We start from the raw sequence: 15,249 nt of genomic DNA, 5'->3' as shown, positions 1-15,249 counted from the left end.
GCAGCAATAAGGGAAATGGCGGTATTCGCCTACACTGCTACTTATAAATGTCTTATAGGACTCAACCAAGAAAAACCAAAGGTTGCGCGACATCACCATCCTATTGTGGTAATAGTCCATTACAAACATACATACTAACATACGTATGAATCTAATAAGAGCGTAATAAAAACAAAATCGGGGATATTCGACAAATAATGGTGCTGGAATTACAAGCATAAAATTACATTTAATCTCTTTTACGAGGAGATTCAGGCAAACCGTTGTTAACGCAGAAAGCAGAGGAAAAAAAAACTAACATATAGCGCTTTTTGAAACTGCCATAAAAAGCTCTGGAATGGGGTACGTCCCTGAAACTTGAAGGCAAATTACTTCGACCAAACTGTACGGCATTTGGGGCAGAATTTTAACTATGTTTGTTGATGCTTTTAACCTCATTCGAGCTTTGCGTAAATGTTGTGTTTGAGGCGCTTATTTTGATTCGAAGTTTTTATTTGTGCTAGTGGTCCCCCAGTACTGGAAATTCGACTATAATTAATTGAAATTATAAGTTTGAAAATTATAATGGGTTTCATGTTAAAGAGTATTTATTATACTAGATAATCACAGATTTAGCCAAGACTACACATAATATTAAAGAAAAACAATATTAATCTATTCTCATTTTGGCCACATAGCTTAAACAATAACAAAAGTTTGACAATAAGCAAAAAGTATATATAAATGTGTTGCGTCAAATATATGCTGGTGAATAAATGTTTTTTTTATTGATTAAATGCAATGATATTTTATGTATAAAAGGTCATTGATTAAATGTATTTTTTTTGCATAATAAAAAAAAATATATTAACATTCTGCACTCCTTCTCTATATTCTCTATAAGTGTAGGAATTTCATACTTCTCCGTCCGCGCTATTTTTATAAAAAGGGGTACGAAATCTGTGCTTCACGTATTAATATATAGAGATAGTGTTTTAGATTGAACAGAGACGCAGGATGTGGCTGGCATCTGTCATCGGGTATTAGGAATCATGTAGCATATGTACTAATACTATGTTTTTTTTTATTACCCTTGTAGGGAGACGAGCATACGGTCCACCTGATGGTGAGTGGTTACCGTCGCCAATGGACTTCAGCAACGCCAGGGGCCGAGCCAAGCCGCTGCCTAACGCAAATTGATTTGTTTGACTGAGGCACTTTTATAGGGCTCTGTACCTAAATTAATGATATACACATTTCACAATATTATGAACGTTATAAGCGAATCATTAAATAAGGCAAAGGTTAAATAAGGCAAAGGATATCATACCATACAGCCTAATCTTTTCTATATATTTTTTATTTTATGAAATATGATACTATGAAATGAAATTAAGTTGATTAATATGAAACATGGCATGAAATGAAATGAGATGAGATGTTATAATATGGGATATTTTTATGGAAAATGATAACATGAAGTGAAATGAAATGAAGATGATTAATTTGAGACATTAATTAACTGGGATGAAATGAAATGAAATGAGATGAGATGATATGGGATGAAATATAATCTCAGTAAAATGGTGGTAATTTACTGAAATTTTTTCAGTGGACTTCTTGGAGGATTCCGAGAAGTTGCGTCCAGCGGCTTTGTTTTATTTCGGTTGAATTCAAATTGGCAGACGACACAGGGACGGACTCACATTGCAAATAGATGTAAAGGGGTTAGTAAATTTTGAAGTCGTCGTGGCCTAAAAGATAAGAGGTCCGGTTCATTCGTGTTGAATGCACCGGTGTTCGAATCCCGCAGGCGGGTACCAATTTTTCTAATGAAATACGTAATCAGGAAATGTTCACGATTGACTTCCACGGTGAAGGAATAACATCGTGTAATAAAAATCAAATCTGCAAAATTATAATTTGCGTAATTACTGGTGGTAGGACCGCTTGTGAGTCCGCGCGGGTAGGTACCACCACCCAGCCTATTTCTGCCGTGAAGCAGTAATGCGTTTCGGTTTGAAGGGTAGGGCAGCCGTTGTAACTATACTTGAGACCTTAGAACTTATATCTTAAGTGGGTGGCGAATTTACGTTGTAGATGTCTATCGTCTCCAGTAACTACTTAACACCAGGTGGGCTGTGAGATCGTCCACTTTTATCTAAGCCTAAAAAAAAAAGATTTATGCGGACAAAGCAGGCGAGATTCCGAGAATAGTGGAGATGGCCTATTGATGTTGGTTATAGCAACTCTGGCTTTGGGATTGGTATATGTTGTAATAAGTAGCTGGTGCATTATGAACGGAACTAAAATAAACGTGATTCAAGACAAATTCTTATTAATATTGTTGTGCCTACCTAAGCTGATGGTCCTGAGAGACCATTTCAGCATAACGTTAACTAGTAGGTGAGCTCATGGGATGGGAGTGTTCCTAACAGTGGCCCTAGCAAGAGCAGTGCTTCCAGAATCTACGACTGTATGGGAAATGCAACACACTGAGAAGATCCGGCGAGAAACTCAGTGGGCTTTGTCTACGGGTTAAGCATTGTGTCTTACGTAGTAATCTAAGTCTTTCCTGGGTGGTACATGTCCTTCTTCTAATATTATGGTTTGAACCGCGGTCGGAAAATTACTGTAGGCTATTGATGTCTAATTATTCAGACTACATAATGAAAGCGAACACAATTTTTAAGATCTTTTAATTTTAACTATATCTTTGTAAGTACGTAGAAGCCTCCATAAATACAATATAATGTAACTCAAAATCGTTAGTGTTATAAGAAAACTAATGAGTAATACTGAAACTAATTCCAATTCCAAGTATTGTGACCAGGAGAGATTGGCGCCGGCAGCTCGGAGATGCTGGGCTCCTCCGTGACGCAGCACGTGCTCCGTCCACCACACGGCGCGCTCCAATGAGCTCTGAGGCTGGTCGTACATCTGGCTCCGGAGACGAGCTATGTTCTGACGATAGCTGGAACATAAATTATGCATATTTTGGTATTATCTAGGAAAATCTACACTTTAACACGATTAGTTTCCAGTAATAAGTATGTAAATACTATAATACGTATTTAATTTGATTAGACACATACCTAAAGGTAAACGGGCTTAGGGCCCATTTGATGTTGTACTAAAGTACCGGAATGGAGACCTTGTACTTGACGTTGTAACGTGGGCAAACAGCCAATGAGGTGGATCGATGACCTGGTCCAAATAGCTGGTAGGGACTGGATGCAAAAAGCAAGAGACCGAATAGAATGGGGTCCATATGAAGAGACCTACATTCAGTATTGGGTGGGCACGGGTTGAAGAAGAAGATGAAGTTGCTGATAAATATCATAATTTCAATATTATGTCTCAGTTTGAGAGATTAGGTCGAAATGTCAATTGTACTTTTCAACGGCCGACCCACCTTTGAAATTGAAATGCGTAATAGTGTCTGGGCATAGCTAGATAGGACTACGGTACCTTCTCGTGTAGGTTAAATATCCACTCACACACGGATTTCCCTCCGAATTAGGAGGAAGAATCTCACACCCCCAATCACCTTCTTCGGCCAGTCCATGCCCTGGGAGAAAAAGGTCAAGCACCTGGGTGTCACCCAGGATGCATCTATGACATTTCGCCCACATATAAAATCAGTCCACAACCATGCCACATTTATTCTCGGCAGACACTACCTCATGATCTGTAAGCGGAGTAAAATGTCCCTTCGAAACAAGGTAACACTTTACAAAACTTGCATAAGTCCGTCATGACTTACGCGAGTGTGGTGCTCGTTCATGCGGCCCACACACACGTAGACACCCTCTAATCCCTACAATCCCGTTTTTGCAGGTTAGCCGTCAGAATTTTGGGGTTCGTGAGGAACGTGGACTTACATGACGACTTGGGGCTTGAATCAATTCGAAAACACATGAAGTCAACGTCAGAACGTTACTTCGATAAGACAATGCGTCATGATAATAAGCTTATCGTTGCTGCGGCTGACTACTCCCCGAATCCTGATTACGCAGAAGCCAGTTACCATCGACGCCTCGACACGTCTTTACGGATCCATTAGATCCAATAGCCTTTCCATTAGACGCCTTCAGTACTCGTCGCACTTGGCAAAGAGTTCAACGAGCAACCTAACCCATGCATCAGCCCGCTGAGTTTCTCGCCGGATCTTCTCAGTGGGTTGCGATTCCGATCCGGTAGTAGATTCATTAGCGAAACAGCTGCCCTTGAGTTGTTAGATCTCCTTCTGAGGCGCTCGGTCAGCTCTTAGCTATTCTCACCCCTCCTAGCCGAGCCGTTGCTCACCCACCTGTCCTGGTGAAACTGGAAATACCTCCGGGCCACCCGTAATCTTTCAATCATAAAAAAGCCTAAATATCCTAATCCACACAATGCTTACAAAGATGATGATGATGATAACTCATAAGTAGATATGAGTTATGATTATAAGATAACTCCGAGCTTAGTGTGTTATTATGACGTCAAAACAACACTCAGTAATAACATGATATTTTATTTAATGAACAGTGAATTAGCATATTTTGCTATTAATTACCGGAAAAACAATTTTAACTTTGCAATCTTTAGTTTTGAGGTTCAGAACTGGTTTTCATTGGCCCCGCTGCCCTGACTAATTGTGCACTGGAAATATGTTGCGATTAGCAGTTTTTTCCTTCCAATAAAATCTTCGGCAACGCAAGAAAATGGATTATGTAGTTTATAAAAAAAAGCTTCTACCTTTCATTATCGATGATCTCTTCAATATTATTCCGGAGTCTCCCTTCAGAAAGCTCATCCAGCTCAAGTCTTAATCCGATTGTATGAATCAAGTACATCTCCACGTTGTACCACTGGTCGCCCAACATCGGCATCCCAATTAGGGGTACTCCGGCAGTGATCGCTTCTTCTGTTGACTGCAGACCACCTTGGGTAATGAAAACTTTGATCTTTGGATGCCCTGAAAATGTATTTACTTTAAAATTATTCAAGTCGCTAGCCATGAGGTGTGAGGTGCGAGAAGCAATGATTGCAATGCAATTATAAATTAGAAAATTAGATAATAAGAATTAAATTACAAAATCTGGTATTATATTTTTGGCTATTTGCTACTGTGACTTCTGTATGCATTAATAGTTGCAACTAGACGAAAAGACACGACAATGAGGTAAGTTGAAGAAAATCTAATCTGTCTTGGATCTGGCGACATACAGAAAAGGACATTCCCACCACCTCCCATGGTCCCACCAACCTTGCGGTTATTAGGACCGAAGCATGAACTTCGCGGCACCAAGGTACCGATCGGTTCTACAAACTAACACCGTCCCCTTCACTCCACTAGCATTCTCCCCGTTCTGGGGCTGCTAACATCACCCACATTCTTCGTCGCCAGGCAGTCCTCGTGATTCGCGCGCAGTGCGCGCCGTGTGCCATGTATGCGCGAACTCGCGCAAGAGCCGAAAATTTTTCTCGTCCCTGACCAGGTCCGCGTGGTAAACTGGGCCCACCTCAGACCGCGAGATTCCATCGAGCATCCTGCCCCGGATTTCGTCATAGAGAGGACACTCCCACAGGACATGGTCCCTATCCTCCTCAACCGCCCCGCAGTCGCAAGCATGCCCCTCCCTCAGTCGCATATCCGCCAACCGCTTATTAAAGATCCCATGACCCGTGAGGATCTGCGAGGTCTGATAGTCCGGCTCCATCCACGTTGCCTTCTTCCTGTCCGCAACATCGGGAAAGAACTTGTACAGTTCCCTCCCCTTACCCTCAGACACCCACCTGTTCTGCCAAACTACCAAGACATCGCCGTCGATCCGTCGTCGTCTCTCCGCCGCCAACTCCCGCGCCAATCCTTCGCACTCCCGCATCCTCCGTCCAGCACGAGTCACCTCCAGGTCCGCCGGCAGGACGCCCGCCAACACCGGCAAAGCAGCCGTGCTGCACGAACGGTAGGCCTTCGTTAGCAGCGTCAACGACGGGCGCTGCGTCCTAAGCAGCACGCTGCGCACGACGTGCACAGCAGCCCGCAAATACCATACGGCCGCCGCATAGGTAAGGGTTGTAACATAAGTGCCCATGTACAAGACACGCAAAGCCCTATATCGCAGCCCCCAAGCCGAAGCCGAAACTCTAGACATCTTGCCGAAGCACCTGCTCGCCCTCTCGCCAATGGCCGCCGCATGCGGCGCGAAAGAGAGGCAATCGTCGAAGACGACGCCCAACACCGTCACCTGGTTCTCGAACCGAATGACATGACTGCCGTACCGGACTATAGGGGGACGCTGAAACTTTCCCCTCAGCATTATGCATCGGGACTTCGCCGGGGCAAAATCGAGCTTATTCCTGCTCGCCCACCCCTCTGCGAGTCCTAGCACGGCGTGCGCTCTCCTCTCAAGCTGCGCCCGTGAGTCACCCCTAACCAGTACCGTCACGTCATCGGCATAGGCGACCATCTCTGTTCCCTCTATCCCCTGCGGCAAGGCGAGCAGGTCATCCATCAGAACGTTCCAGAGCGTCGGCCCGAGCACTGAGCCCTGCGGACAGCCCATCGTGGACACCTTCCATTCCGCACATTCCCCCGCGACAACGGCAATACGGCGTCCGCGGAAATAGTCCGTCAGCATCCGATAGATGTTGGGCGGACAGTTCCGCTTGGCCTTCACCATTATCATGGGCCACCACGCGTTATCGAAAGCTCCACTGATGTCCAAGAATATGGCCATTACGTACCTCTGCTCCGAGGCGCGCGACACGTCCAGCAGAGTTCGCAGCACCGTCACCGTTGAGCGTCCAGGAGAGAACCCGTGCTGGCGCGGACTAATACTATGGGTGAGGCCAGGAGCACACTGCAATAATACCTTCTCCAAGATCTTTCCCAGGACCGGCAGCAAGGTGACCGGGCGATACGCCTTAGGGTCCGTTAAGGGCCTGCCATTCCCCTTTGGCAGAACAAGTAGGCGGCCATCCTTCCACACCGGCGGGAAGGTCCCCTCCACAACGCACCGTGCGTATACGGCCACGAACTCGGCCTCAGCAGCCGGAAGTGCCTTTTTGATAATGCGCGCCGTTAAACCGTCGATGCCCGGTGCGGTATTCTTCAGTGAGCCAATTATGGCACGAAGGGAGTCTTTGCTCAGCGGGTCTGCGTCCCGCCCGGATGGGGGGAGCGCGGCCATGATACGCACCCGCGCATGGTACGGAGTGTCCCGAGACATATAGTCATCCGGACACAGCGCCCACATCAAGGTGCGCATGGCCCCACTCACATCATCCGAGCACCGCCCCGCATACTCCACCCCGTTAACCACATTAGTTGGTGCGCGTCGCCTACCACTCGCCGTCCGATACGCTAGTCCCCACGGGTCACGGTTTCCCCCTTCAGCGATCTCCCGGTAAAAGGCGGTCTCAGCGTCATGCATCGCTCTTCGATACTCGCGCCTGCGGTCGCGGAAGACTCTCCCAGACTGCTCCTCTTCCTCACCCCCCGTTCGGCGGGCCTTTTGCCATCGACGCCTGGCCCTACCCTGGGCTACCCTAAGCTTATCGAGTACTGGGGTCCACCACTCATAACCCCTGTCAGTTCTATCTGCTTTCAGTGATCCTAAGCATTCTTCAGCTGTGCGAGTTATAACCCCGGTAAATTTTTCGCAAAGGGCAGCCACAGGTTCCTCGAGGTCCAGACTCCCCATTCGCTCGTGGATACGCGATCTGAAGAGGTCCCAATCCACCCCACGGTCCCGGTACCGACGCAGTGCGCACGGCTCGCCCGGCCTCAAATCGCTCCGCGCCTCCTCGTCCTCGTCCCGCTCCCCTGTTGTACCGCCCCCCACCCCAAACACAATGAGCCGGTGATCGCTCGATGATTCATTAGTTACACGCCATTCAGACACGCGTACTCCCCGCGTAGACAGCGTGACATCGACATAAGATTCTCCGTTCGCCGTACTGAAGGTCGGCAGGTGGCCATCCGCGTTATGGACGACCAACCGCCTCGCCCCAATGAAATCCTCCATCTTGGCGCGGCGGTCAGCCACTTCCTGACCCCGACCGACGTAGTGCCTGGGCAGCGAGTGCCACAATGGCGAGTGGGCATTAGTGTCTGCGCAGATAACGACCCGAGCCCCCCGCAGCCGGTCAAGAATATTCCCGAGCCGGTGCAGGTATGGGTCAATAGGGTCACTATACTGGAAGTACGCAGACACCATATATAAGTCCCACCCCCCAATGTGCACTACCGTTATATGTGTGCTGCTAAGGTGGTGCAGAACCGCGCAGGGGAGCACCCTATTGCGGATATACACACCCGCCTTGGGGTGTGCTCCACATTGGGCTAGGAACCCGACCATGGAATATTGTTCCTGTACAAGAACAATATCCAGGCCGAGATCCCGTGCAATGGAGGGTAGCTCCCTCGTCGCATCCTCTGCACCACCCAGATTGATTTGGCCAATACGAAGTCGGGGCCTAATATCCATACTCGACCTGATTTAGGAAGCGCTCCTCCGCATGCCGGCGCGCCGGACAGTCGCGCGAGGCCGTCGGGTGCATAGCCTCGCGACGGAATCGCCGGCAGGTCGCACAGCACGCGGAGGCTGCCTTACAGGCCTCCATTCGGTGGCCATCCTCTCCACATCGGCCACAGGTGGCCTCCTTGGCCCGGCAAAATTTCTCCGGGTGACCATATTGCTGACACTTATTGCAGCAGGTCACCCGGACAAAGTCCGTGACCTCACAGGCGACCCACCCCACATACACTCTGCCAATCTTCACGAGGGCGTCCCTGATGCGAGGGGAGGCGTTAAACACCACAGTAGTGTTGTTGGATTGTCGCCTCCCCTTTTTGAACGCCCCCGTGAGCTCCGCTCGTACCCTAGTGAGGGGCCACTCCTCCGGGTCGAGGTTCTGGCTAGCCAGGCACTCGATTACCTCCTCGAAGCAGGGGTCGCCCTCCACGCCATTGACAGCTACTAAGGGCTGTCGGCGCCTGGGTTCGGTGACTCTCAGTGATGGCGGGGCAGCATTTCTAAGCTTGACTGCGGCCGCGGGGGACGTGGTCTGCACCACTACCCCCGCATTCCCAACCTTCCTTACGCTCTGTATTCCAATAGCCATTGACTTAGGGTCAATGGCCTTTTTTACCTCTTTCTTTGTGTCCTCAGCTGTCTTCAGTTCCGCATTGCCCTCGGACGGGTAGAATGCCAAGGAAGGCCCCTGAGAGGCCCCAATGGACCTCGGGACCCCACCAGGGCCCGTCCTGAGGACAGTGGCGAAGGTCGCAGGCCCAGTCCCAGACCCGGCCGCCGCACCAGCAGCCATCGAAGGCGCCACGGAGTCACGCCGTGCAGAGGCCTCTGCCGAGCGGAGCCTTTCGACCACCAGCTCCTTATCAGAGAGCTGGATCCCGAGGGCCCCAACTACGGCCAGGATATCGCGACCGAGTTCAGAGATTAGATTGACCTCCGACTTATTGAGCTTAGATGCCGCCGTCGCCACCGACATGATCCCGCGCACCGCTCGGTTTGCCCGCTCGAGCAGCTCCAGCCTCCCCTGCGCTGCTACATCAAGGGGTCCAGTCGGAGCCCCCGACGCAACAGGAATGGGGAAGCTAGGGACACCAGCCACTGGGTCAACCGGGGTGACAGGCGCCGAGGACGACAGTCCAGAAGCAACCGGGATATGCAGGCCGGTCCTCCGGCCTTTGGCACTCATAGCCGCTCCCGCCCTAACCCCCCGGGGGGCCGGCGGCGGCATAGGCGCCGGCAGAGGTGCAGTCGGTCCCCTAGGCGGCGAGCGCGCCAAAGAGACCCGAGGGGAAAATAGCTCCCTCTCCTCCTCCGACATTGTTCCAAATTATATTACTATCACGCAAAGATATTCACACACGCACACGAACACAAACACAAACCAACGTCACTGTCGCATCCTCGAGTGTCACTATCACAAAATGGCGGCTACCGCCCACAGCAAATTATAAAACGTCACTATCGCACACTAGTGTCACTGTCACAGACCTAAATGGCGGGTCCGCCCTCACGCAAATCGGCCGTCTCACACGCAATCCAATATGGACACCGACCTATATGGACCGGCACCCAAGAGGAGGCGAGAGGGGCCGACTCCACGTCGAGCTAAACTCCGCCTTCGCACTCGTCACACCGCTCACACAGCAAGATGGCCGCGGCGTCTTATGACTTAAACCTCAAGCCGAAACGAGAGGGTCCGATACACCAATAGAAACACAATACACTTAAATGACGGAAAATAAAGAAATAACGGAACGCACGTCTGTCCTCGACCAAGGCCGACGACGAAGTCGCAACTAGACGAAAAGACACGACAATGAGGTAAGTTGAAGAAAATCTAATCTGTCTTGGATCTGGCGACATACAGAAAAGGACAGTCGTATTTTTGTAGTTTTTAACCATACGCACTTAGCAGATCAGATTGTGGCAGCCACTTTGAAATTCTGATGTTTTTCGACTTTCCCGGCAGCTCATCTTTATCCCACTTCCACAGCACATCGTAGGGCAGTTGGGAGAACACTTTAATCAGGATTTGGATTCGTTCTGGTGGCAACAGTGAAGGTACCACGTTCGTCCCAAAACTGATGTAAATTACCCCGTGTTTGGATGAATCTAAATAGGTTTTAAGATCCTGCGAATAAAAGCAATCCCAGTTTCGATTTTATTATCGTTTTATATAAACACGGCTATGTGATACATGAGATAATGAAAATAGTTCAAAGTTACACGATTACATTTATTTGTTTTATCAGCAGTTTCTTTCCGCTAACTATTCGCTGGTAGCCTAAGGGACTATTTTATCTACCCGCAGACATGTAGGTGAGCTTACGAGCTGAGAGAATTTGCTAAAGCCCTAGCAAAAGCAAAAATTTGCCACCGGATCGGAATCGCCACGGAGTCGGCGAGAAACTCAGTGGCTTGTGTCTATGGATTAGTTCGCTCGTCAAACTCTTTTTCGTAATCAACGAGGACAGCGACCGGTGCTTGAAGAGCCCAGAAACACCGAGTGTGGATCCGGGCATCCGACAAGATGCGACGGCAAATTTGGTTGACCAAATTCATTTACCTCTATAAATGTAACGTAACAGAATGAAATGTTCTCTGGTTTGCCCATCAATATATTAAATCTTTTAAGAATCCTTAATTTATAAAACAATAAATAAATAATTTATAAAACAATAAACGAAGATTAAATTCTTTAGTGTTCGTAGTTTTTGATCCTTTATTTTGAAGATCACATTTTAAAACTCACCGAAGGCAATTCCTGTTGTGGCTTCTGATGGATTCCTCCAACGTAAATAAGATTCGGTGGAACCGGACGATTCTGTTCCCAAATCGAATGTACGTTCAATAGTATCAAGCTGATTCTATCCACCATTTCGCTTAAACTTGGGACATTGGAGCCAAAGACGCTCTTAACCAGCTCATTCTCTTTCTTGTCGTACTCTTTCCACATGCGTTCAAAGGTATAATGATTGTGCATTTCACTTAACTTTTCCCAAAACGATAGATTGTAAAGTTTTTGCCGCGTCACAATTGGATACAGCAATGGATGGGTTGCGGCTCCAACTGTGTCATAAATATCTCCAATGCCGCCGAAAGAACTTATGATGACAGCGGGTGCATTGAACACGTGACAAAGAATCCTGGCCGGTCTCATCATGGCTTCTAAAATTAGCAAATCGAACTTTTTTTCGCTTTTTAGTATAGCTTGGAACTCATCGGTCAATAATTGTTGGGAAAAAATATCATACAGTACATCCATTGCTACTCTAGATTGTTCGAAGATATCTTGACGTTTTCCTCTTGATGTTTCAAGGAAGCCTTTTGTCCAAATTTGGTAAGATATGTCATGGACATCTATTTCTGTGTAGTTTTCTGGAGATTTCCCTTTAGCGAAGACAGGGTTTGGCGTGAGGACGACTAGCTCGTGGCCTCGTTTTGCTAGCTCTAATGTTAAAGGTCGGAAAGCCACTTGGTGGCTGATTGAGGGCACCGGAAAAACGCCCAAAATCCGTGCCGCTTCTTTCCCGTCAGTTAAAATTAAAGCAAGTAATATATAAAACTTCATTTCTATGTTCTACGCGTTGAGTAAATCGATAAAATATATACAATACATTCCAGTTTAAGAAACGCCTTTATATAGAATTTTCGTCGTTCAAAGATATGTTTTAACTGCAGATGCAGACGCAAAGCGCTTTACGCTAGACAGCTAGTTCCGCATCGAAGATATCGATTGTCTAATTGCTTAAAGACTATTAGATTTCTTTGCTATGTCTTGTTCTTCTTGTTACATGAGGTAAACTTGTTTGATTTCCTGGGAGTATCAACGTATTCCGCAGGCGATTGCATGCAGCAGAGATGCGAATGTTGCGATGGATGTGTGGAGTAACGAGAATGGATAGAATATGGAATTAATATGTTAGAGGAAGTTTGAAAGTGGCACCTGTGACAGAGAAGCTGAGAAGTGCGCGTTTTTTGATGGTATGGACATGTGATGAGACGATATGAAAATGAGGTTGATAAGAAAATGTTAACTATGAATGTGGAAGGATATAGAGGAAGAGGTAGACCTAAGAAGAAATGGATAGATTGCGTGAAATGGAAATAAATAATTATAGACGAATCATGCACAGCTCAGTCCCAAACTAGGATTTCCAATTCTTCTACCGAAGATAGATAAACTTACTGATAACCAACTGATAAACTTTTAAATACATACATGATTAATCACTGAAATATAGAGCAAACAAATCTGTTCGTCTATTAATGTTTGCCCTAATTGGGAATTGAATCCTAAACCTTCGGCCCGAGATATAGGGGGAGGGTGCTGTCTATTGCGCAATTGGATCTTACTGATAGACTAATCTGAAAACTACATCGGCTGATCCGAGTTAATGCTTAGTCCAGTTAAAGTCAGTAAAAACATCAATTAAAGCATTCTAAAGCGCTTTAGGATCTGAAACAGATAAGGTGTGCAATGATTTATTTTTTGACGTTTTAGAAATCATGCTCTTATCGCAACATTTACGCACTATCTTATAATTCAAACTTATCTAAATATTTGTGAACGTACTTTGCGTGTTGTGTCTGTATTTTTCTTCAATGATATTCTGAAATTTGTTCAAACAAATCGTGCAGTTAGGTAACATACCTAATCCTGCATATTTTGACTACGAAGCATTCATAGGTTTCAGTTTACATAGGAAGGCCATTACAATATATATGTCGGCGCAAATATGACTATTTACCTACTGATCATCAACTAATTACTCTGTGATAAGAAATTGATGTTAAGCAGTCCCTTTTATTGTAATTTCAATACTTGTAAAAACTTGTAAACACGCTGACGTGTGCCAAGCCCTATAAATACGGCCGTACTATCTAGCGCTCATTCCATTCCCGATCCTGCGGACAGAATGGAAAGCAGTCGACGTCGCCCAAAACACGTCATCTCGGATCCTCCCGATCCACTAACGGTGCTTCTAGGTACTTCAAGCACCGGTCACCGTTCTCGTCGAACCCGTCGCTTGCGACGAAGGGCTCGACGAGTAAATTAACTCCCAGACACAGCCCACTGAGTTTCTCGCCGGATCTTCTCAGTGGGTCGCGTTTCCGATCCGGTGGTAGATTCTGCGAAGCACTGCTCTTGCTAGGGTTCGTGTTAGCAACGTCATCAGGTTTGAGCCCCGTGAGCTCACCTACAAAAGTTAGGGTTACGCTGACATAGCCTCTCAAGGCTCTCAGCTTAGGTAGGAAAAAAAAAAGCGCTCATTCATTCGTGTCCGAGCCGTAGTACAGTACGGATCTCTCTGTAACGTTGTTATCTTCTCGTGCAATATACGCAGTTCTCGTGAAGTTTTGTTTTGGAAGCCCAAATATGAGTCATCATCGTGAACTTAATGACCGTGACGTCAACAATGCTGACGTCACACTTTTTAAAAACATTCCTTCAGCGTTTCTCCTCCATCATATATATATATTTTTATTGCCTAGTTTTGTGGACGAGCTCACAGCCCACCTGGTGTTAAGTGGTTACTGGAACCCCTAGCCATCTACAATGTAAATGCGCCACACACCTTGAGATATAAGTTCTAAGGTCTCAGTATAGTTACAACGGCTGCCCCACCCCTCAAACCGAAACGCATTACTGCTTCACGGCAGAAATAGGCGGGGCGGTGGTACCTACCCGTGCGGACTCACAAGAGGTCCTACCACCAGTTGGAAAGTTATTGTCTCAAAGTGGCGGCCTTTATGCTGTGAATTCAACAGACTTCGGTATTCACTTGTACCATACTGATTCTGATACATACTGAGACCTTCGAACTCATATCTGGAGGTGGGTGGCAGCATTTGCGTTGTAGGTGTCTATGGGCTCCGGTAACCACTTAACACTAGATGGGCCGTGAGGTCGTCCACCTAAGCAATAAAAAAATTAAAAAATGTGTGGTGTCGTGGGACACCGGATAGGAACGAAATTCCTTATTATAAAAATATTAATTTTAAGTTCTATTCGAGGTATAAAGAAAATAAAACTGGAGGTTTCGCAACAACCCACGGTCATTCGGTAACGTGCGAACTTATTGTGGTACACTTCATTCACGGTTGTTTCCATAAGAATTAGTGTATTATGAACGCTCTGAGATCGCGGTCAATGAAAGATAAAAAATATGTTATTTTTTTGTGCGTTATTACAAAGTTAAATCGCACACTGTGTGCATTACTAATGTGTACGTTATTATAAAGTTAAGTCGTAGACTGTGTGCATTACTAATAAAATCTTACGTTACGGACGTTTTTTCCCGGTTAGGGTACCCCTCCGCATCGTCCCATAGGAACTTTGTACCAAAAATAAAAAAAATCAACCATTGTCATCATCATTTCGAACGCCTAACGTCAGGTACGAGCAATCTATAAAGACGCATCACAGTGCTTGCTATCGATAAACCGAGCAGACTCATTACTGCGACAGTTGACTTATACTGAATTAAATCCAAATGTAATTAGATAGAATATGTGTGTTGGAGAAATCATAAAAGTAATCTTAGAACCCTATGGACTTTTCGAAATTTGAAAATAGTGAAGTAGAAAATGAAGCGGTCAGGGCCATCCGAGGATACCGCACCGTCTCCTACGAGGCGGCGTACTTGCTCGCCGGGGCGCCGCCCTGGGACCTGGAGGCGGAGGCGCTCGCTGCCGATTACAGGTGGCGTAGCAACCTTCGCTCCAGGGGGAAGGGTGCCCT

General features: G+C 46.7%; 2 protein-coding genes across 2 annotated transcripts in view; both read right to left on the bottom strand.

The window, feature by feature from the left end:
* Positions 1–15,249, bottom strand: part of glv4-like (gloverin 4-like) — a 223,310-nt gene that overhangs the window by 46,955 nt on the left and 161,106 nt on the right. The window lies entirely within an intron of this gene.
* UGT33D7 (UDP-glycosyltransferase UGT33D7) lies at positions 2,668–12,075 on the bottom strand. The gene is given in 4 exon segments (NM_001257062.1): positions 2,668–2,953; positions 4,720–4,939; positions 10,413–10,635; positions 11,257–12,075. Coding segments are annotated over 4 exon segments (1,548 nt in total).

This window comes from Bombyx mori, chromosome 28 (genome assembly GCF_030269925.1).
Source record: "Bombyx mori chromosome 28, ASM3026992v2".
In the NCBI taxonomy this organism is placed as follows: Eukaryota; Metazoa; Arthropoda; class Insecta; order Lepidoptera; family Bombycidae; genus Bombyx; species Bombyx mori.
The sequence above is the reverse complement of the archived record's forward strand: the minus strand, read 5'-3'. Positions and strand labels throughout refer to the sequence as shown.